General features: G+C 53.8%; 1 protein-coding gene across 7 annotated transcripts in view; it reads right to left on the bottom strand.

Moving 5' to 3' along the window:
* The window catches only part of LOC144175032 (14-3-3 protein zeta), a 274,073-nt gene that overhangs the window by 249,811 nt on the left and 310 nt on the right, over window positions 1-23,952 (bottom strand). For all 7 annotated transcript variants that reach the window (XM_077704062.1, XM_077704056.1, XM_077704055.1 and 4 more), the window contains exon 2: window positions 23,567-23,886. In XM_077704062.1, coding sequence (XP_077560188.1) covers window positions 23,567-23,860 — 294 coding nt within the window. In that variant the 5' untranslated portion in view covers window positions 23,861-23,886. The remainder of the gene's footprint in view (window positions 1-23,566; window positions 23,887-23,952) is intronic.

Genomic DNA, 23,952 nt, shown 5'->3' with positions numbered 1-23,952 from the left:
CACTTCCCCAGCCGCCGGACGGAAGCAAGCGCACACGCAGAGAAAAGGTGCGGGAAGCCCCCGGGGCCGGGGGCGAGAAATCGATAACGCTCGGGACCTCGGACGGGAATCGAGCGCCGGGGCGCCGGCCAAGGATTCATCAGGGAGGGAGACGAGGCTCCGGGGAGAGGGAGGAAGGCAGCCGCCAAGGAGGAAGGCCGCGCCGGCGGGCGCCCCCCGCCACGCCCACCCCCTTGCCGAAACGGCGCCGGAGTCGCCGGAGTGAGTCGTTCGCGCGCGGCCACCCCCCACCATCGCTCTCCGAATACCCACGCCGCTTCCGAGCCGCCGGTGCGCGCGCCCGGGAGTCGGCCGTGCGAGGCCGCCGCTGTCGGCCGGCTTTTTAAAGCGGCACTCCCGGGAGGGGGAGAGGCGGCGGTACCTGGTCAGCGCTAATGACACCGAGGCAGCCAATTTTGTGGCCGCTTAGCCTGCACTCGGCCCGATTCACGGCTCCACGGTCTACTTGTTTACAAAAGGGACGAACAGTATCAGAACTGCCTCGTTTCGGTGTCGACGGGAGACACGATCGCGTAAGCCGACACCATTGCGCACTGGAGGAAGGGGGAGGGGGCGAAAAGGAAAGAACGGAAGTAACGAAGTGAAACACGGAATCTATGGCCCCAAGAAATCGAACTTCCCGGTACGCCGAACACATCCTACAATCTTCCCGATTGTACCGTAATCGGGAGAGGGGGCGCTTTGCATAGTAGTCGTTTGGTGCAGAAGCCGGCATCGGAGACACGCAATCTTGGTTCATAGCAGTAGTAGACGATAGGCAGATTCTGTGTGGTCATGCCCCGGACTAGAATTTACGCGCTGTCAGAACGAAAACGTCATTAAAGGAGCAGGCACGTTTTCCTTAATCGCTTTCAGTTTGAGCAAAAAGCTGCTGGGTTCCACACTAAAACGCGCCTTCATGTGTATTTTCAAAGGGTCGTAATAACGTGGCCCGTGTACCGATTGCTAGGTTCAGACGCGTCTTATATTTTCTACCCTCCTATTCCACGTGTACCATACAGGCTACCAACAAGGATGGATTTTGTTAACCGTTGTTCCAGTAAAAATTTATATGCCAAATGTAAGCCCCGGAACAACAAAGAAAGTGGGGGGGGGGGGGGGGGGCGTGTACCTGCCCCCTTCGCTACAAATGTCGAAAAACGATATTCTGCCGCCCCCGTACCAGCTTTTGTGGTTTGGAAATGTTTTGCCTACAGACTTTTCGTTTCAACGAATTGTTACCGTTTCGCAGGCCCGAAGGTTGAATCGAAGGACAGACAGACCAAAATCTCCGGGTTGAAGTAGCCCAAAAAAAGCCTTTAAGAGAAGTCTTTCAGAAAAGCTAATGGCCTAAAACTTTTCCAGCATGCTAGAAAAAAAAAAGTGGAGAATGTGGATTTGATAGCGGGCGATGTCCATGCACCGACAAGCTTGCCGCACGCTGCATTGGCAAACGCAAACCAGGCGGCGTCGACAGCCTCGGTCGTGACGGCCCTGTTATTGCACCACCACAACTCGGCTATGGTGCGACCAGAGGAATTACGTCGGTATGGAAACAGGCGGGGCAGGGTGCGTCCCCTGGGCGCGGAGCAATCCCACGATCGAGTGTTGCGCTCGAAGGACCACAATGGACCAGCTTTTTCATTCAGCAGTTCAATTAAGGCCGACATTAACACCGTCCCGAGTACGAAGCGGCAGAGATGAAACAACGGCGCTGGGAGGAGGACAGGCACGCAAGCGGCAATTCTCTTTCGAGGCCAATACCCACGCGGCTTCCGCACGATGGGAAGGCGCCGACCTCCGCCAGATTACTCCTGAAAACGGCCGGGAAGAGCAAACAACAACGGGACGACCAGCCGGCAAGCGCCTCTCGACACATGCGACTGCTCAAAGGGGTCGGTGGGAAGGAGTTCGGAGCGCGAGAGCTACCAGTCCAGGCGGCAAGTACAAACGGCTCGGCATAGCGGCCAAGACGGCCACAACCGCGCGCAGACGAGTGCTTCCACGGTTACCGAACACCGACAAGCTCCTGTTCACGCGACAAAGCCTAGCGGTGGCCAGGCTTGCTTCTTCGATGTGGCCCCTGCTTCCTCGGGGACACGGCGGCACTTGAAGCTTCCCGAGGGGATGAGCGCGGCACACAGAAATCGATCAGCGCCCTCGCGATACACATTTACTCGATTAGAGACGAGCCCTCGCTCCGGGCCGCTCACCCCTAAAAAGACTACCGAGGACTGCCCGAGGGGCAGTCACTCGGAAGACGGGGGGAAAAAAAAGTGAAGTTTCACCCGCCGACGCTTCAAAAGCCAGAATTCCCCTACAACCTCGCAGAGTATCTGCAGAAAATGATCCGGGATGTTCAGAGGGCAGGAACCGTGTGCCTCGCAAAGAAGCAAGCGGAGAAGGCCTTCACAATCGCCACTTCGGCAAACGAGGAGCGCACGAGCTCAGCCTTCAACGCCGCCCGCAGAGATGGCGCGAAGACGTGGGCGCCCTTTACACCCCCCCCCCCCCCCCCCGAGGCTTTTCTCAGACCCCCTAGAGCGGCCGCAGCTGACGCCGACGCGGCGAAAGTGCGCGAACCAAATGCAGCAGGGGGAAAGGAAAAAATAACGTCTAGACGTCTGCCCAGGGGTCAGGCTAATGACCCAATCGGCCGTCGAGCCAATCAACACCCTCGTTCCCTCCCCACCGCGCGCACTCGAATCGGCCGCCCTGGGCAGCCAGCCCATGCAGAGAGCTAACGCCGGGGAGGGGAGACTCGCAGCGCGCCAGGAATTCGCGCACGGCAACGACGAGCTAGCAGATTAAAGGTACAGCGATAATCCCAGCAACCATGCAAGCTGCTAGAAAAGCACCTGCGGCCCACAACAAACCACTCGGCCCAGAGATTACCGCCGGGATAAAAGAGCAGCAGCAATGGAACAGAACTCGCAGAAAGGGATGATGGGAGGGGCACTCGCAGAGGAAGAAGCAATGTTGATTGAGATTGGGATCGCGCACCGCATTGACCAATTGGTACACTCGGGACGGAAAAAATTCCGCGGCCGTCCGCCGGCATTTATTTGTTGACACGACCCGACTAGCGGAAGTGACGCCATTCACGAGCAATGCACGTGCCGTGAGCAGGGCACCTACGCCACGCGTCTTCCGTTCAGAGGGGCGCCCGCAAGACGAATCGCATTTGCATGAGCGGCGGCGCTGCTCGCCCCATTTCTCAACACGCGCGGGAGGGCCGACTGACGACAGCGGAAACGCGCGCGGCAGCGCAAGGAGCGCGATAATAGATGTGACGTTGGCGGCCTCCACCTAGAGAAGCTCGCGACGACGACCAGCTTTCCCCAGCCGCCGCCGCCGCGCCAGCACTCGCCGCTTTTCCCAGAATCGCGCCTTTCCCGCCGAGCGCCGCACAGATAAGGGAGAGGAGTGCGTCGAATGGAAGAACCGCAGGCCGTAGTGCTAGTAAGCGTGCTTCCTTGCGCAACTTCCTTTCTGCGCACACTACTCGAGATCATGCGCATTCCACCCCAGGTGGCTCCCGCAACCCGAGGACCGTAACGGCGCCAAGTTCGAGACCGACCTGGTGGCGTCTAGCCGAGTCGCAGCACAGTTCTTGTGCATGTTGCGCGGTCTCCAGACAGAACTATCACGAACACATTCGCCGCGGTTGGCGATCACACTGCAGACGCGGAGGAACCCAAAACCGGACAATTTTGGCGCGCAGTTTGAAACGGACATTTCCGCAAATGCCCCGAAAAATGTTTTACATTCAAGAAGCAGAGGGTGAAAATACGGCACCCTGCGGACAGCAGGGTGCCGTATTGCACCTTGTGCTTTTGCTAATGCATCGGACAGCGACAGGCGTGCTTGCTCAGTGGTACTCAGCTCGTCCACCTCACGGGCTGTCTGAGATGACCTCAGGGGTAACGGTAACAATGGCCCTGTCGCCAGAGGGCGGCTGCGCAACACAACGAGTTGACCACGGGGGACGACGTTTCCTCCCTCCAGTGCGAGCACGTCTTGCAGCGACGACGGAGTGCGCGCCGTCATACATGGGCAGCCGCGTGTCCTTATAAAGGAAGCCAGGCTCCGTCCACCCACAAGTTAGAACCGGTTAACCAAAACCGCGCCTACTGCACGCGACGCCGACACCCAGTAGGTTAAAACAACCCGAGTGCCATCCCCGACACGCCATGCCAAACGCGTGCACCACATCCAGAGTTTTTCGTTTGACTCGGGCGCGAAAAGGGGCTGCGTTCAAATGTTTCGTGTCCCGCGCACCATCCTCGCCGGCGGACGCCGGCTAGGACGACTCATTGCGGCAAGTCCGCAGGGCGGCTAAGCTTGACCGACTGCTAGCGGCACGCCTATCCTGTACGCCGAAGCAGGGGGAACAATAATTCAAGGCTCCGGAAGCACGAAACTGCACTGCAATCTAACGGGACGTCGTCACGGCAATATAAGCGAGGCGGCCGCGAACGGCGCTGCGTGGTCGGCAGGCGATCCCCTGCCGACCACACAGATAAACAGAGGCTTCAGTCCGCGGCTAAACATCCGATAAAAAAAGACACGACTTCGGCGTCCCCCTTGTACGGCATTCGGCTCGGCGCGTCACCGACATACCGCGGCAGGGGCGGCGGCCTTGACTCACCGCGTCCCCGCGAGGGCTGCAAGGTGCGGCGGCAACCCTTTCCGGAGAAGGCCCTACCACAACCGCGCTTCCGGACGACGCCGAGTCAACGAACGGGCAGAGATAGAGGTCCTCCGGTGAGAGAAACAATACGTCACCCTACTGCCCCCGCGACAAACCTCGAGCATTCAGAAAGAGACGGCGCTATTTCGAGCATTAGCCCCTGAAGAAACGCCAGGAGCCTACTGCCGCATAATGCTCCAGAATGGGCGACGTCGCGTTTCCCCCATGGCCAGGAGTCCCCGGTTAAGCAAGCAGTGACCCGGTAGAAAGCCGGCCTAGTGTCGATCGAGCTTTCTCCTCCCACGCAAGTCCCCAGCTGCTTCTGCTGCTGTACGGGAAAAGTCGCGGCACCCAAAGCGGGCGCAGGTGACCGCCTCATCGGCGTGATCGTCGCGTGACTGACTACGCGGACACCCGGGCTTCCGCGGAACGGGGAAACAAGCGCTGGGCAGAAATAGCACTCCGAGACGGAACGGTAGAGAGCCGACAAGACACCACGGCGAGAACGGAAGGGGGACCCAGTTCGTCGGCGTACACACACGGGTACGCGGCTTCACGACCACGCGCCTTCTCGCACTAATCCGAGAGCACCCCAAAGAGCCCGCGCAATGGATTGCGGCCTTACTGCGGGCCGAAATTCATTGTTGCGAACCGCCGGGCAAGATACTCGTCAGCCGAAGAAAAAATGGCGCGGTACGGATACAGCTACCACACGCACTACTTGGCACAGCACCCTCGAAATGTGTATTCCTGGGCAGGTACCGTGTTCCAAGACTGCATGCAGTTCGTCAGCCGATGGGCAAAGTCATGCTCAGGCGAGCTTGTCTCGCGGTGAAAGGAGAAAGTTTCATTGGAGAGGAAGCCACCGGACTGAGTCGCACTAGCCCCGTACTGAACGATGCACGCCTCAGGAAGACAAACTACTACTGCGTAATAATGTTGAGCGGCTTCAGGGTACGCGCAGTTGGACGACATCTTGTGGCGCAGGGCAGACGAGGGCCAAGGGCACCAACACTGGTTTAGTAGTTCCAGGTGCGATGCTTTCAGCACAATTATGCTGCAGGTGTGGGGAGTTGGAGGCTGCTTAGCGAGTGGCTACCGAGGATACCTATTGCGCACCCCCCTTCGGTAGCCTTGTACGAGAAGGAACTTGGATACCTAAACATGTGATTGGAGTGAGGATGGCTCAGCAGATGCACTTGCACTTTGTACATCTGTTCGTGCTTTTTTTTACGCCCGAATTGACGTCATATTTTTCCCTTTATGTTTCCGGAAGCAATAAATATTGCTCAGTTGATAACGCTCGTGTCTCTTCATTAAAGCGCCGTTTCACCGTTTTATATTATGCTAGCGTAACGTCTGACGTCCACAAAAACCCGTACGGAGTCCGGCAGACAAGCTGACACCCCGCACGAGGGGACAGAGAAGGGTACAGCATAAAGAATGCAATAGCAACTGGCATCGCGCGCGCGATAACCGCAGGGCGGACCGGGCCCACACAGCTGTCAGCGGGTTGCAATTAGAAGCACCTACGCGGCCACATGGCGCATACCGACGCTGACAGGGTGTAAGCAAGTGGCCCAAACACACATCCCGGAAAGGCGCGAACGAGGCGAGCGGACAGAAAAGGCAGGGGTGCGTTTTCTCAACTGCCACGCCAGCAAGGGGCAGCACAGGTAACCTCGCAACGCGAGCCGACCCCCCCCCCCCCCCCCCCCCCCCCCATGTCCAGTCCCGAACAAGCGGCAGCACTCGGGGTCGACACCGGAGGCCCGGCTCCGGCGACAAGCTGAACGCCGGTGGAAGCACCGGCGACTCCTCCACCGAAGAAAAGTCGCGGAAAACGCCCAGCCGGCCAAATAAAAGGGGGCGCGCTAAATAGAAACGGACGGCGGCAACCCAGGTGGAAGCGAGGGGTGATGAACGGTGCCCCTCTGCCCTCCCACGCCCGGGAGAGGGAGAGAGGGTGGGGGCCGACCCGGTTTAGTAACGCGCGCTCAGCCGTTGTGTCACACGTGTCGCCGAGGCACGCCGCACACGCGAAGCGAACACGCCGCTACCACCCACCCCGAGGGGGTTACACACGCACGCCGCAGTCATCCCGCTTTCGCTGCAGCCCACTTACGAGTGGCTCGGCTGTAACGTCGGGCACAGACTGCGCGGCGACATCTGAACGAGTCAAAGCGCGGAAAATGTAGCACTCAAGGCGACGAAGGGTCGCGCGCATCTATCTATAATGACGGCTGCCTGGATTGCTCGCGTTCAACCAAACGTTATTACAGGACCCCTAAAGCAGACGTGCAGAAATTTTGTCCGTTCGCCTTCAAAACCCCAACTCGTGAGCTTTCACGCCATCCCTAGAATTTTGACTGTCGCCCGCTTCCCATCAGCTTGTGGTTTCGTGCGTACGGGTTCAACATAAAAGCAATGCGCTAAATTTAGCCCCGTGAACTTTCCGCCGGAGTGTGTCCTCACGGCCGACGTCAAGAAACGGGCGGGGAGGATGGTGCGAGACTTCAAAACGCATTCACGACAAAGAAACGCGCGTAATTAGACAGGAAGAAATCGAAAATGCGGCAACGCAGACTACGGGCACAGCTTGGTTTTGTGTCCCTTTTAAATAGAGCCAAGACTGAATTCTGTTTCGTGCCAAGTTGAGCTCTGCTAGCCCGTGAACTACGAAGCAGGCGCGACACACGGGGCCGAAATCCGCAAACGGACAGCCGTCGTTCTGGAAATGACGCGTCCGAATTTCGTAACCTGATGGCAATTGCTTGGGAGACATGGGGACAAGACGCCGCTACTACGCAAGGGCTAGACGTTTGCGAACGGCTCCGATCATCTCCATGCAACTCGACAACTGGCTAAGCGCACAAAGCGCTCGCGTCTAGGCAGCACCGACTGGGCAGGGAAACCAGAAATTCTCGCGTCCGCGCTGTCCTTGACGCTTCTCGTCGTCAAAAGGTCGCCAACCGCCGCCGTATCAGGCCCTATCAATAATTAGGCCCCCTCGGCAACTTGGCATTAACACCTAGACTGCCCCCGACGGCAGTGCCCTCTCGCACGTTCGCCAAGCGAACGCGGCGCGATAAGAGCATTTACAACGCACGCTGGCCTACTAGAAAACACGCTTATCCGCAGTTCGACAGGCGGCGACCGAACGCAACGAGCGAGCAGTTGTTGGCCGCACGGACAGTGGCTTCATACGGCGTCCGCTGTCAGACGAACTACAATAGACGAATGTACACTGCATAGTATTCCAGCGTCCGTCGGTGTTCGGTAGACACTTCGCCAGCGACTAATCCTACAAAGAGAAAACTCATCCGTACCGGCTCCTAGTGTCGATTATCGCGGAACGCAGTTAATGCGGCGTTCACGAGTAAAGAGCCGGTCGGAACAGGTAATTTGACGAAAACGAGCCTTCCCAAGCGCTCTCGCACAATTAAGGAATGAGGACGGCGTTCGAAGACGCCGCATTATACCCCAGCAGCCGGCCATTCGCAACAACCTTATTCGGCGCGGAACGACTGCGCCATTTAGAGAAATCTGCATTTAAAATGGACATTGGAAACGGTACGATCCGGCAGTTAACAGGTAGGAATACCGTTGTGCAGGAAGCGGTTAACGAGCAATTACCAAGCTACGAATATCTGGGCTTCGGGTCCTAGTTTTCGTGCGCGCTAAGTTACAATGTACACCAACTAGCCAGAGTTAGTTTGTGCTATTGCAGTAGATCGCTTCAACCATGTATTCGTACTCGAGTGTTTCAGGCGATTACTTTCACGAAAACCAATGAAGAGAACCATTTCAGACGTTTCGACCGCAGCCGTAGCCTGGAACCGCCATCCCATCCCCGCTCCCTAATGATCCAACTGACATCGGAAGACACCAGCCATCGTATACGCTAAAACCTGGACGGCCCACACAAACGCTAGGCCCGTCAGTCAACGGTAAGAAGGTCGACCAATCCGCACCCCGTTAAGAGAAGCGGCGGCCCGTGTTTCCCTCGAGACGCGGTCGGCGCAACAAGGGTGACGCCGACACCTGTCGGGGAAGAAAATCTCGCCGCAGGTTAAAAGCGCGTCCTTCCAGAGAGGCGCGAGTGGGCGTGAGAGCGAAGGAGCCGGGTCTCGAGGCTCCCGTGGGCGGCGATCGATGTTCGAGAATCGAATGCGGCACCTTGGGAGCGACCGGTGCTGCCGCGGCAGCGTGGGCGACGGGCCTCGCTGGTCGTCGAAGCAGACTGCTTGCTTATCGAATAACTTGCGCCGGCGGACGGGTAATTGGAGCAAAACCTCGCTCGACACGACGAACCCCTTCAACTCCCACGTCTCCTTTCGAACGGTTAAACTGGGGATTCACGGGCTTTGAGAAGTCCGTCGCAGGGGAGGGCTACGCAGCCACCTGCTTGCACCACTGGAGGACCTGGCATGTGCCCGCTACCGGTGGCACAGTCCACGGATCAAGCCGACAACCGCACAGGCCAGAGAGGAAGAGAAGAAAGGCATCCGGAAGAGCGGCAGAGCGAGCCCACCAGGCCAGCAGCAGCACGCGGCGGCGCCAGAGCTCGCTGCCAGGAAGCAAGGAGGCGGGAGACGATGAAACGCACAAGAAAAGAAAACGAACCCCTCCCCCTCTTCCCTGGCGCGCGCAGAGCACTCGTAGACGCGCCGCCTCGAGTTACGCAACCCGGCACCGCCGGAGCTGGCAGCAGACGGAAGCCGCGGCCAAGGTGGGACCGACCGCCGCAAACCGGCAACGGCTTCCACGAGTTCTCTCGCACAACCGTTTGTGACGGCCACCAGGGAGGAACGTTCGAGGCTAGCGCTCCGTGGCCATGCACTACAAACCCGCGCCAGTGGAGACTTCACTGTACCAGAGCGGGAAAAGAATTTGCCAGGCGGAGTGGATAGGGAGGGAACACGTCTGTGACCTTCACAAAACACCTGCATGTCGCCACACGGGCTCCTCGGCAAAGTCGGAGCAGAAAATACCGCTCATGCTCGGAAGATCGCCTTGACGAGCTCGCGAATCGACTACGCCGCACCTGTGCCGCAGAGAGCGTAAAGCTGAGCGGTACTCCCACGCTCTAAGTCCGCCTCGCATCTGACGCAATCATCGCGCCCTACAGAGACCCCCAACCACCGACCATGGTCGACGGTGGCTGGCAGAAAAACGGCGGCAAGTTCGGCGCGAGGTACAACACCCTCTGCAGCCACCACCACCAGTCGGGCGCCGCCAACGCAAACATACCGGCTCCGCCGGCACACAACCCGTTGGACACAGATACGGAGACAACGGGACAGCGAGCACGGGACGCCACAACCCGGCCCCGGCATCCCGCGATTGCCACGGACGCACCCGTGACCTTGATGGCGAAGGGGGCCAAGGTCAGGCGTCGCTAACGGGAACCGATAGGAGCCATCTGCGGAAACGGCCTCCACGCTCCGCGAAGCCCGTAGCCAGAGACAACGCGAACCGACGGGGATCTTCGAATCCATGGCTAGGAATGTCTGCCAAAGCGCAATTAAGTGGAGTAGCCCTGGGCACGTACATGGGAAAAAAAAAAAAAAACGAAGAATATACCGCTGGGCTGTGGAGTAAGTCCACTGGAAGCAGTACCGCCCCACATGGCTGTACGTGGGCCTCACGTAGAGCCTAGCGCACCAAGCAACGCCAAACTTACAAGTACTGGCTGACGATGCTGAACTTCGGAGGATATCGCTGGGCCCTCGAATACCAAATTAAGAATTCAAGCTGCCGCATAACCGATCCCAGCTAATATGCGCATTCCGACGCACTCACGGCCTAGCCCCGCGCATACTCTGGTTCGCAGTGCGACTTGGAAGCTACGGATGTTTGGTACTGCCTTGTAGTCACCCCACAACGCATTTTCAGAGCGAGCCTTGTATAGCGCGAAACTCCGGCCCCGACTTTCAAAGTTACAGCTGGCCTATGCAGCGGGCTGCACTTTAGAAGACTGCACTTCAATTTTGCTTACGAAGTTATTTAACGGGCCCCAAAATCTTGTGCAACTCCTTGCCTTATGACCAAGAAAAGGAAGTGCCTTCGCCGAACCATGGTGGGGGGGAAGCAAAACCGTTACCCGTGTCCAGATTTCGGCACACTAAAGATCCTCTGGTGGTCAAAATTAATCCAGGGCCCTCCACTACAGCACGCCTCATATTCCCCCCATATTCCAAGCTATCGGAATATTTCCCAAACAAATGCTGAAAGTCCTTCAACATGTCCAACATTACCGCATGAAACATCTGCAGTTAACGATGCCATCTAAATGAAACAACAGCTGCACACACCAAAGCAAGTTTCGTGCCCTTCCGTAGCCTTCAGGAGTTCTGAAGGACCTTCGAAATGTACCATTAGCGTCAAATGAAACGCAAACACAAAAATATGAACCTCAACACACAAACAGCGCGATTTCTTCCCATGCAAGCCGAAATGACGCGTGGCTTAGTTAACAAAGTTTTGGTATATGTGGAAATCCACTATTCCATAGCGTGCCATTTTATGAACTCTACGAACAGTATTTTTCAATTCTGCACGCTCTGGTTTATACTTTCGTGTTCGCGTTTCATTTGGCGCCGATAGTACCACCAACAAGCCTCAGCAAGGATTCTCCCACACACCAAGAAAGTCCACACAGCACAGTAACCTGTTCAGCAGACCAAAGCCAAACAGAAACAAGCACGGGGTAAAGGAATTGGTATACCAGTGAAAACCATGGCTCTCCCACTTGATTTTGCATTATTTAGTCCGCCTCAAACGCTAAGAGGACACCTTGCCACGAAGAGAGGAAGCGCCTCGTTCTGTGTCCTAGATGTGGGTGTGCGAGTCTAGGCAGTGCCGAGCTTCAAGCCATAAAAAGGAGCCATAAAAAAAAAAAAAAAAAAAAAAACTACCGCGTTCAATAAGCTCCACTGTGCTGGTGCAACAGACATAGGTGACACATTCTAATTGGCTGAATTTGACCACCGTAACTAAGTAGGCCAGCAGCCCTCAAAGTAGTGCTCGTCACATCTCATGTTCTGGACGAGGAATACGAACCTTTGAAGCGTTACGCTTATCTGATGGAGGTACAAAGAATGCTCTATACGCTCCATCCAAACCACACTATCAAAAAATTTGAAATCGGAAACTAAGGCACCGTGGCAGCAAAGTCAAATTTTGGGGATGTTACGTGCTGATGCATCGTTGGAAAGGGCTCCAGATTAATTCTGACCAAATGGATCTCCAACGTGCGCCAAAATCTCAACACGAGTTTTGCTTTTCAAAAACCCTTCATCTGACAAGCGTCCGCAACAGCCAAGAATTGAACCTGCATCCTTGGGTTCGGCAGCACTTTTTCGCTCACACTTTCAGCTGCTGCTGCCAGTAGACAAGTGCACTCAGAGGAGCTGTAGAAACAGCTGTTGTGGGTGCTTCTGCTTCAAAGGCAGCCCCTTCATGCCATTCACACTGCGGACGACGTGGAGCAAAGCGCGGCAGCCCCACAAACAGCAAGCTAATGGAGAAACAGGCTGCCTCACCACCAAGACAGGTAGCAAGCACATCTGGCTTGTGACACACACACAGGCGCCTGCCACAAGAACTGCCCACTGCACTTACTGCAGCAGACCAAATTCCTCTCACAAACTCCTTCGCACGAAAAAAAAAAAAAAACGAAAGGGGCGAAATTCCTACTTTGTACATGCATTCACGCAACTCTAACAGGCAGACTTTGGTGGTCATCTAACTAGCTTTTCTAAGATAGTTTCTTCTGAAGAAAAACAGCGTAGCTGTTACTTTTTGCACAGCACAACACTTGGAGCATTAATAGTTGAGCCACTCAATGCTTATAAGTGGTTGACACACTTGCAATTAACATAAAAGTTCAGAGAACAACCTCCCCTGAAATATCGCCCAGCCCTCATTAAGAGTGCAATGTGTAATTTTCTGAAAGACCCCAGAAATCATCCATCTAAAATCATGCTGGCTTCAACACCCCCGAAAGCCCTGCGAGATCCCTCTGCGAAAACATCCCGCAGCCGCAAACACTGCCTCGATTTTGAACAAAAGAGAACCTGTCCAGCTTTTTTACTTGATATCTCAGCAGTGTTAATTGGCGGTGAGGCCATTTTTCTGCAATTCTTCCCACCTGACCCGAAACTTCCCTCATTCCGTATCTTTCACTTCTTGGTTTTGTAGTTTGCGTAGGTGTTCTTTTGGAACATTACGGTACGGTATTATAGCGAGACTAAGAGCAGCAGCAGAATTTTGAGCTGCGCCCGTTTGCATATCCTTTCAGCAGTGACAATTGTACTCGTGACTGATTAATACGCACAGAAACCGAAGCCCTGCCTTGCATGCGCGGCGGCATAACTGGGTCGTTAGCTTTCAGTCTATTAGGCCAAAACAGGCATGAAATGGACAAAAAGTTCTGCCCCAGAACACATACACCACAGCCAAAATAAAACCGCAGGGCAACGTGTAAAGACCTGCAAAATTGTGTTCCGAGCAATATTCACCACTAGAGCCAACTGATTAGTTTAGGCGATTCTTATATCGAGACAACTGGTCAATTACAGAAAAAGCATGGTTACCACGTAGCTTTAAGGCAAGGGAAATGCTAGCGATGACAAATAATGCCCTAACTTCACTTAGGCATCCACAACACACACCCTGGTATTTCAATTTCCCCATGCATTAGCATTGCGGAATCCTCCCCTCAGCAGAGTGGAGGAGGGACTCTGAATACGACCCAGTTTAATTATACCCAGTTGCCGCAACTAAATGCCACTACGGTAACCACAACACTGTAGAGGAAACACTTAGGTCCAGCCTTCCTGATGTTTAGCACACACACGTGGCAACATAGTTGTGGAAACACGATACCCCAATTCATAAGTGCCCACTGCTTTACACCTCAATAACAGTTTCCTTTAGCCTTATTTAACGTGCTACTATTGCAGTCACTGCAGTAGTGCCCCTCCCTACACTTGCTACGTGGAAGTGTCTTGTACCCACAGTTCTGTGTCACCAGAAAGTAGCCCTTTTGATGCAGCTAAGTCTCGCACAATCGAAATGAACCTCTGGCCTATTTTTCATCTAATGGCAGGGTCCCTTTAGTAGGTCTGAAAACAACGCAGTTTCCCAAACAATCACTGCATAATTCCTTGCTGTAAAATGACATTGCATAAACACCCAACCGCCACAGCTCACAGGTACTCGTTCGGTTTAATGTTAAGCCTTCAAGTTTCACACTGACACAACAAACTTTCTGCAGCAGCACAGAAATAAAATGGAACTGAGCCAGCCACCTAACAGCCCTGAAAACACCCTTTGCTCGACAGCCGCCAGCAAGCCCTTGATCCTATGCCAGCCTAGTGCCTAGTAATACAGCGTGCAATACAGACACCCTGCCACAATGACCCCAGCAGGAGCGATACTGAAACAAAGGGAAACAAGAAAGCAGGAACGAAGGCTAGATGGAAGTCAGCACTCCCACCCCCCGCCAGTCTCCCACAAATACAGCAGCCGACAGTGGCCCCAACCAGCGATGGACGCATGCCAACACTGCCATTGATAATAACACGATGCCGATCAGTTCAGGCTTTGTCAAGGTTGCGCCCTTTGTTGGGCTCCGAGGGCCGCTTCCTGGCATTGTCACATACACAAACACCAACGACCCAAAGGCGGAGGGACAAGTTATGAAAGCGGGAGGGGAGGTGCTCCCAAGCGAATATTGGTTTGGGAGAGTTGGTACGTAGCGAAGTGTCACAGCGCAGCACAAAACAACACACCAAGCACTCTGTCTATCAACTTCTGTGTTCCCGTCCCTCGTCTTGTGCTGCCCTTCGACACTTCCCAAGCGAAGACACCTTCCTCCACTATTTACGTGGAAACCAACTTCGAAATTTCTGCCTGGCAATGAGCTACAGCTGCAAACCAATAGCTCTCCTCCCCAAATCAGCAAGTTCAAATGCTGCTCGCTGCCCCAACAGCTTCGAGTGCAGACCGCAGGTGATGTTGCAGGGTTTAGGACCGTTCCAAAACAGTGCAGTCAATGCCACACTAGGAGACTGCACAGATTGCCAGCAACGAGTACTGCAATTTGCAACATGGATTGCCACCCTCAGGAAAACGCTGACACTTCCAACGGCCAAAGTGCTGAAGTTTTCCTGCGCTTCTGTTTCCGCTGCAAAAAAATTTAGCCACCTTCAGCTGAAATGTTCAAGTTACTGCTGCAACTATGCACGTCGTGCTTTACAGCGACGAGAGCCCTGGTTGCTCATAAGAGGCAGTGGAATTTGCACTGCATCCAAGCACTGGGACCTATCACTAACGAAAAACCGAACTATAATTTGCGGCCAAACCAACTTTCCTTTTCACAAGCAAGTACTGGTGAAAAAGGAATTATGCAAATTCTAAACTACCTACGAGGGAATCACTGGCAAGCTCAGACGACTTTGGCAAACGCTTCTCCAGTATTAGGATCACTTCGTTTTGAGATGGCCGAGCGACCTTTGTACAAAGGGCAGATTGACAACCAACCAAAGGTACTGCAAAAGTGCAGCAAGCTGTTCGCACAACCCTGAAGTGCAACAGATGCCACTAAACGAGCAGTGTTCCCATTCAGGAGCATTCACTGCTCGCAGACCACAGCACTGGTGTGTGAAAATGAGGCTTCATAGCGAAACTTTCCATTGAATGGGAAAATCAAGCAACCAATCGATATCCATACACCATGCACCTGACATTCACGTGTTCAGTTATTTAGCCAGATACCACATAGTAAACTAAGTACAACACTATACTCTGGTACTGCTTAACCCTTTCACTGTTACTGACGCACTGGTACATCCCCCCCGCCCCCCCCCCCCCCCCCCCCCCCCCACACACAGACGTACCTGTATGCTATCCATTGGGCATTCAAAAATTCGCGCCAGAGAGCAAAGTGGATGCACCTTGACTGTTCGCGCCATCCGTCGAATCTTTCTAGTAGATCGTATGTTCACTCGCTAGCTTTCCTTTGACGGTATATTGAAGAGTACAGAAAAACACTGCCCACCCTACGTCGCTGGGAAGCTTTGTTGCTCCGTGCGCTGTACTCTGTCGGGATGAGTGACCATGCGGCACACGTGCGATTACAGGTGCAAGGGTTGTTATGCCATCTTCAACGCGGTTTTATTTTATTCCGTTCCCACGTCAACTACGGCGTGCCAGGTTAGCCCAGTGCACAGTTGCCTCTCTAATAGAGTGAAACGACTCAATCGCAGCTCGCTTGCTCATTTCTGTGCATTGTGCGGGCTGCTGAAAGTGCTCCCTCCATGCATGCGGTTACTTCCGGATGGTTGTCCTATTGGCTGTTAACGTCCTGGGTTATTGTATTTCTGGTGACTATCCGCAATCGTCGGCTGTGCACCAACCTCTTCCATGCCTGAAACTGAAGTTTTTTCTTTTGCCTTCAATTCTGCGCAATAAGAGTGACAAACTCAATACTTCACTTCCAACCAGACCACTCGACAAGCATTTACTGCTTTGAAAACTCCCTACCAGCCCGAGCCCACCCTTGCGAGCAGGCACCAATGCCTGTTGTTTTCTCCAGGTTGCAGAGAAATACAGAAGACCCCCCAGCCTGTGATACCGAAGGCTGCCGATGAGATCACAAGCTGCCCCCTCTCTCTCTGAGAGAGGGTGCAACTCTCGCCAGTAATCCACAGATGAGATGGAACGATTTTTTCGGTGATAGTGAACGGATTTTTACAATTATTGCGCGAGCAATTTGCTAGGAAAATAGACTTTACCCCAAGATGCATTCCGAATGATTGGTAGCAAATGCTGCAGGGTCCCTTTAAGAAGTTGCCCTGGCACTCATCACTGCAGCCACTTGTTCAGGCAGCACAAGGAGTGCTTACTTCAAGTGTTTTGAACATGACAAGTTGTTTCGACTCTAACGTATCAAGTGCAACACACCTTTTCAATATCGATATGTTGATCCACCACTTAGCAGTGACACACTGCATGCCATGTTGTTCAACACCAACTTTTTCAAAATCTTAAATTCTTTCAGAACGTAATCAAACATTACATAAAATAGGAGATCAGGGTACTTCAGCAAAGAATTACTGCTTTAAGCCCGTCAAATAACTTGGAAACCCGCGCAAGAAAATTCTTCCCTGGGCTGTTTTTAGAGCACTGGGAATACATCATCACAGCGGTGTAGCGGCTATTGGCCAGCTCCCTTTTAGTTGCAGCAATAACTTTGGTGGTCACAAAAGCAAAGCAGATCTGCAATAAGCAAACCGTGCAGAGCCATTCCGTGTTTGCAGTAACTATAGCTTTCAAAATATTTCCATACGCTAAGGAAAAAGTGGTCGCAGAGTCCCTTTAGCGCGCAGGTGAATACTGCACCCACACAGATACTTGCGGACTTCACACTACTGAACTGACGCAACGTAAAACTTCAGACCATGTACATAGCACCGAGAGAGAAGAAACTAATGAGCAAAAAGACATTGTGGGGTGGCTTCCTAAAGTCCGGAAGTCCATGGGCAGTCCTGGCTCTCTCCACTCAGTCAACCAAGATCGTCTGGTCGTCGAGACCCGAGCTGGACAACACGCTCAAGGTCGGGGTTTCGGTCACACTCCCAGACGATGTGATAGTGTGCGCCTGAATTGCCGCAGAACGTACACTCCGGTAGAGCAGGGCACGGGCTGCAATTTCTAGGCCCAGCCCGACCCGGCATGATAGAGACACGGCCCAGGCCTGGCCCGAAAAATTTATAAAATTTGATCCCGAGCCCGACGAATTTTTATAATCTCAGCTCAGGCCCGCCAGAGTTGTTAAATCTCATCCCCAGTCCGACAGGATATTAACATGAACTTGAAGTTTGCTGTTAACCTAAAAAGCATAAGCACAAAGCAAATACGACTACTTTAGATTTAAATTGTATTCGCATTTATGGGTGTTGCTGTTTTTCATGTTACAATGTGTTTTTTTCACTGCGACCCCTATGCAACGCCCGTAAGATTGATTTGATTGATTGTGGGGTTTAACGCACCGACGCAACGCAGGCGATGAGGCGCGCCGTAGTGGAGGACTCCGGATTAATTTTGACCACCTGGGGATCTTTATCGTGCGCCGAAATCTCGAACACACGGCCGTTCTTGCTTTTCGCCTCCATCAGAAAAGCGGCCACCGCGGCCGGGAATCGAAGCAACGCCCAAAGGGCCTTTAGGGTAACTGAATAAAAAAAAAATTCCTTAAACTTGGACCGAACTTTGTACAACTTATCCTCATTAAAAACTATTTTCGGTAGTCATGCAACTTCATTTGCCAGTCTTCGAAATCGAGGCACACCCGAGGATACCTTAAATGATTCCGAGTAAGTGGATTTTATTATTGCAATTCTCCAAGAGATATTGCACCTTTCGTTCTTCCATTCCTTGCTGAAATTCTATCAGACGGTGCGTCCGGTTTCACCATTTGATTTGAATGGCACAGGATAGCCGGGCCTCTGGAACTGCCCGGGCCGGTTCGGACCGACACTGCCCGACAAAATTTGGGTTCAAGACCGAGCCCGAGAGATGCGCGCTACCTGGCCCGTGCACTGCACTACATTCCAGGTTAGTCGTACTGGATTTGGGAAAGTGTTTGAATTCGTCTGCATGTGTTTTCCTGCATTTTAGACAAACTGCGTTGCACAGGGGGAAAGGTCCCTCTACCAAATCTATAATATTGGGTTATCTCCTGGAAGGTCTCAATCGGCGAGAGTGCGGGCCAATACATGGGCTGTGTCGTTGCCCGGGAGATCCGAGTGGGCAGGGGTCCAGACGATTCTGACAGTGCAAAGGGGAGGGGTTTTGCTCAGGAAGCGCAGTGCTGTTGAAGAAACTGCTCCAGCCGTGTAGCTTCTGCATGCCGCTTGACAATCTTCGATTACCATAACTGCGGTGGTTTTTGTTATGGCCAAGGCAATCGCCACTTCTTCCGCTTTCTGGATGGAGCCGGTCTGGATCGAATGAAGGTTCGGTGTAACATTGCAAAATGCATGACTGCAGCTTCCTGTGAAGTAGGAGGCAGTGTTTCAGTCTTCCTGCACATAACCCTAAGTTGCATCTTTCCAGGCGCATTAGTTCACCAAAGTGAAAATTCATTCAGTGTTGATGCATCCATCCAAAGGAAGCCTTCAGTTGCGGCGACACTGAAAACCAGGCTACAATCACTTGCCCCAGAACGGCTCGGACTGACAAGTGGAAGAGCACAGCTGCCAAAAGGCTCCGACAGCAAACAAATATTCCACAGCCAACGATGCTAGATGAGGACAAAATTGAATTCCCCACAAGTCCCAGATTCATCATCATCCGTGGAGTGTATTAAACTAGGACAAAGGCCTCTATCTGCAAGAGACAAATCAATCCCTTGCACTGATTTCAATTTGCAGTGCACACCGTGCTGTCACTACTTTCATATCTGGTTGGGATGTCATCAGCCGAATACATGCACTCATGGCAGTAAGGTTAAAAATACAATACGAATGCTTCACTGGCATCTGAAATGCATTCGTTCCGAGTGCAAGCTGAATTATTGACACGGACGATATTGGACACCTTCAAATACTCTAGGGCGCAAATGTGTTTACCGTCATCCCAGTGCCTTCATACAAAGTGCCATATGCAGTTAATCTGTCCTGAACCTAAAATACTGTCAGAAGCTTTACTGGCTTACCATTCCAGCAAGCAGAAAGCAAAACCTTTCAAGTGATCTGCAAGTAAAAAAACAAACTGCCGAATCACAATTAAGTTTTAAATATTGGTGACAATGCTCTCGCAGCGAGCGATTTGAAATGGAACAGGGTTCGTACAGGCTTCAAAAGCAAAAATTCAAGGGTTTTCAAGGACTTTCAAGGACCAGAAAACACATTTCCAAGTCCCCCATCTAATGTTTTATCCGGGATTTTCCAACTTTTTCAACACAATGCACAATTCCGTTATTGCCCAATTCCCAAGCACATTAGTGCACATTTAGATAGGCGCTAACGGGTTCGTGAATGCTCCCCCAGCTTTATTTTTTTTTAATTCGTGGCTGGTATTTACAGGTTTTTCTTTTTTCTTTGTTTTTCTGAGGCTGTTTGATTTCAAAACTTAGTTGATGTTGCCTGCATCTCCTGTTTTGTCAGCAAGAGCATCAGCTGGAGCAAGTGTTGCTTCAAGGCAGGATGAACTATGTGCACGTCCACCATTTGCACGTAAAAGCAAATGTAGATGGAGCGTATGAGGCACAGACTAGGTGGAAGATAGAGAACAGAAGCTGGCTTTCACTGGATTGTACCATGATATGGATTGGATTGACAAGTGCCTGCTCCCAATGTTGCCTTGTAATAATGAAAATCCACCAAACGTAATTTCACGCAATACACTGAAACTTGATTGTTACAATGTTTCTTTACATTTGTTAACACCTCAAATCCATGAACAACACTTTAAATTCTTGTGAAAAGGCAGGGCCATTGATTCTCTCCGGAAAAATCAAGGGTATTCAAGGACCATTTAAAAATTCCAGGACTTTCCAGGCCTTGAAATTGACACTTCTAAATTCAAGGGTTTTCAAGGACCTGTGCCAACCCTGTGGAACCCTACCGTATGAAAACAAGTTGACAGCAGCAGCGCCACTGCTGCGTGGCAAGTGCGAGTGAAGTTTTGAACTGCCATCAGAATTGCACTGAAGTATTGCACATTCTGAACAGACTTTCGGTTTGAAGGCACCCGAAACGCCATGGGAAAGGTGCGTGGATTGCTTTTCCTAGGACTGAACACTGCCACACTGGACCTCCACTGACAGGGCCAGCGGTTATGATAATCGTCTTTGCCGAATAAACCACATGCCTCGCACTGTAAATAGACACCCCACCTGCTGTTCTGAAGGCCTATGTTTGCAATAAGTACTTCCCACAAATTGAATCCGCACACAGCCAGTACCATACCCATGATGAGAACCTGCTGCTCCGGCTCACACCGAAGTGATGGCCGCCATCCCTACACAGCAATTAAATACTGCAACTGTCAACTCCTCGGCCAGCATTGAGGGATAATTTGGGAAGACCACCCATAATTGGGGAGAAGAAAATACGACCTGGTAATCTAACTCCCACAGAAGTGCTATAGCACTACGACTACCAGTACACCGCAATTTCCCGTTTCGGCACAAAAGGCAGCTAAGTGACGCGACTGCACCGATACTTATCCCTCGGCAGCAAGCCCAGGCACGACTTCCAGGTACTGTATCACGATATGGTCAAATATGAAGCGCATGGCCTTCAGTACAGGTGGTGCATCCCGACGCCATGCTGGGCTAGTAGGAATGAGTAACTAAGACTTCGCGCCCTGTCTCGGTAAGAAAACGTTCAGCGTGGCAGCATTTCGATACGGGCCATCGCCACATTCAGCACCTGTTCATGCTACCGTTATCCAACTTCACCATTATACAATTGAGCAGTGTTGCTGCGCAGGCAAGCTGGTTAACATTCATAACGTTGCCTGGTTCCTGGCACAAAATAAAATTGAGTGCCATGCGCTGGTTTCAGGCAACGCAGCAATGAAGCTAAGCAACAGCAGTGTGAATGGACACCGAATGCAGTGGTTGTACAAATAAAAATGCTCACGCATTGCACGATGGGCTTTCCTAACCATGGCACATACTGAAAGCCATGCGCGCTCCGTTTACATTTGAACGCAATATGCTCGAGCATTGTTCGTAAGACGGCATGCTACGAGCAATCGCCTTGTGCAGCTTTTGTTTGACTCGCCCTTGGCACTGCTGCAGGGGGGATCGTACCATCGAAGGGCATTTCAACGCCTCGCAGAAAAATCACTACAAAGCAATAATATGCAAGCGACTCGGGCCGACCGCAGAACACGAAGTATGCGAGACAATGCGAAGCCAAGCGTAGATCGACGCGAACGTCATTGGGGAGGAATCTGCGTCATGCCGTCGCCACCCGCGCGTCGCGATGTCAACGGCCTGCGCGCGCCTGCACACGGTTATCTACGCGCGGCGCGCCAGCCATTAATCACGCCCGAGCCTTTTTTTCCGTGCAAAGCAGCACCTGCGCGGGCCAAACAGAAATGTAATGAAGCCACGCGCGCATTCGCCGGCCCTTGGGCACACGTGCTTCCCCCACTAACGAAGGTCCATTTCCCAAGTCGCAGATTCCGACACTGCGAGAGTCACGCGGTTTGACGACACACCGGCGCTTTTCAAGGCGCCGAGCTCCGCGACAAGGGCGCGGCAAACGGAAGAGGGGAGGGGGGATGGGCGCCCCTGTCGCAAACGCCGCAGGGAAGGAAGATTCTTGCAACGACCGCGGGAGAAACAAACGCCGACCGAGGCTCCCGCGATTAAGGAGCAGACCCGACCTCTGGCCGCACAGGACGGTGTCGCGAATGCGCATACAAGAATCGACAGGAGAGGAGCGGGGAGGCAAAGGATGACTGCCTAAGCTGCCCGCGCCGGACGCCGATCGAAGCCGGCGGCCGCCGCTCTCCTCCCCGAAGCGGGGGTGGCGAGCGCAGCACGCCGGCGAGACGAAAAAACGAGAAAGAAACGCGGCCGAGACAACGGCTCACGCTTCCGAAAAGGGCCTCGCACGCAGCAGCAGCACCCGCGGCTAAGTGCGCGGGGCGCGTCAATTGCTCTTCGCGAAAAGTGACGACAGCGGCGCGCTTCCAATGAGCGGAACCTAGCTGCTCGCGGGTGGGAGAAGAGCGGGGCCACTGTCCACGGGCGAAAATTTGCTTTTCTCGTGAAATGCAGGGGGAAGGGGGGGAAGGAATGGAGACGGGTTGCGGAAGGAAGGGCGCGAATGTGTGTGCTGCTTCTGGCAGTGCAAAGTTAACCGTGCGCCGTGAGCGCACGCACGAGGTAGACAAATGTGTGTGCAAAGAAAAAAAAGAGGAACCGGTGAGACGGTAACCTCTCGCGGCAGGCAAGGAGAACGCGGGCACGCCGCAAGAACGCGGAAAGCAGCCGCACAACGGCCGCCGCCCGTGACGTTTTCACACGAGGAAACGGGAGAAAAAGACGCGGGGTCGCACCCCCGCCTCCCTCCACGCGCGAAATATGTCGCGCTCGTTGGGAAATGAAAACGCGCGCAGGCAGGCCCCTTTCTTGGCGAGGCGGCAGCGACGCCGGGAAACGCGAGGGCGGCAGGGCCGGCCGCCGCTCGATCTGGTTCACGTTTAGCCATGACTCATCGCGTGCAACGAGCGAAGACGACGTCGGGGCCGATAGGGCCAACAGACATGAGAGGGGCGTGTTGCGGGCGGGGGTGTCTTCCGATGACCTCCACTACGTTACTGAGCACTGCCACTGCGCGGACCTGACATCACACAGCGTTTCAAACACGATCTTGGGACATTCATTCGCACCGCGTCAGCACTTCGAATAAAGCGTGGGAAAAAGAGCAAGCAAACACTGGGCCGCGCGGGCTCGGACCAGCGCCCAAACGGAAACACACACCTGGTCGCCGGCTCAGCGCGGGACTATTTTTCCCCGCCCGTAACCGCTCTCCCGAAATGGCTATGCCGGGGCGCGCCGGCCAGAGCCGGCGACCGCGCCTCCCGTACACCTTGGAGCGGGCGCTCGCCGTGCGCGTCGGACGGCGCCGGGCACGCCCAGCGCGCGGTGCCGGCCCCGGGCCCAATCGAGAGACGCACGCGGCGAGTGCCGCTGCAGCAGCGTCGGAGACCGCGGAGGAGACGCTAGGCCTAACGCGACCGCCCTCCCTCGCCCCCTTTGGCGGCGGCCATGAAGCGGCGGCGAAGAGCTCCACTCACCAGCACGTCGTAGCAGATTTCGCGCAGCTCCTTCTCCACTTTCTCCCGGTACTCCCGGGCCATCTGCTGCTTGCGCTCGGAGCCCTCGGTCTTCTGCTCTATGCTGGAGATGACCCGCCACGAGCTCCGCCGGGCGCCCACGACGTTTTTGTAGGCAACGGACAGCAGGTTGCGTTCCTCGTTGCTGAGCTCCACGCCCGTTTCTGTGACCTGCTTCATGGCGGCGGCCATGTCGTCGTACCTCTCGGCTTGCTCCGCAAGCTTGGCCCGCTGAACCAACTCGTCCTTATCCATTGCCGTGCGGGGGGCTGGTGTTTCAGCTGCAAGGCAAGCGGCCGCCGGAGCCGTCAGTCGCTGCGACCACACGCCGCTCAGCCCCCCCGTCA

This window comes from Haemaphysalis longicornis, unplaced genomic scaffold (assembly GCF_048455015.1).
Source record: "Haemaphysalis longicornis isolate Haplotype H1 unplaced genomic scaffold, Haemaphysalis longicornis Haplotype H1 scaffold_3, whole genome shotgun sequence".
In the NCBI taxonomy this organism is placed as follows: domain Eukaryota; kingdom Metazoa; phylum Arthropoda; class Arachnida; order Ixodida; family Ixodidae; genus Haemaphysalis; species Haemaphysalis longicornis.
Note: the sequence above shows the minus strand (reverse complement) of the source record. Positions and strands in the feature narration are given on the sequence as shown.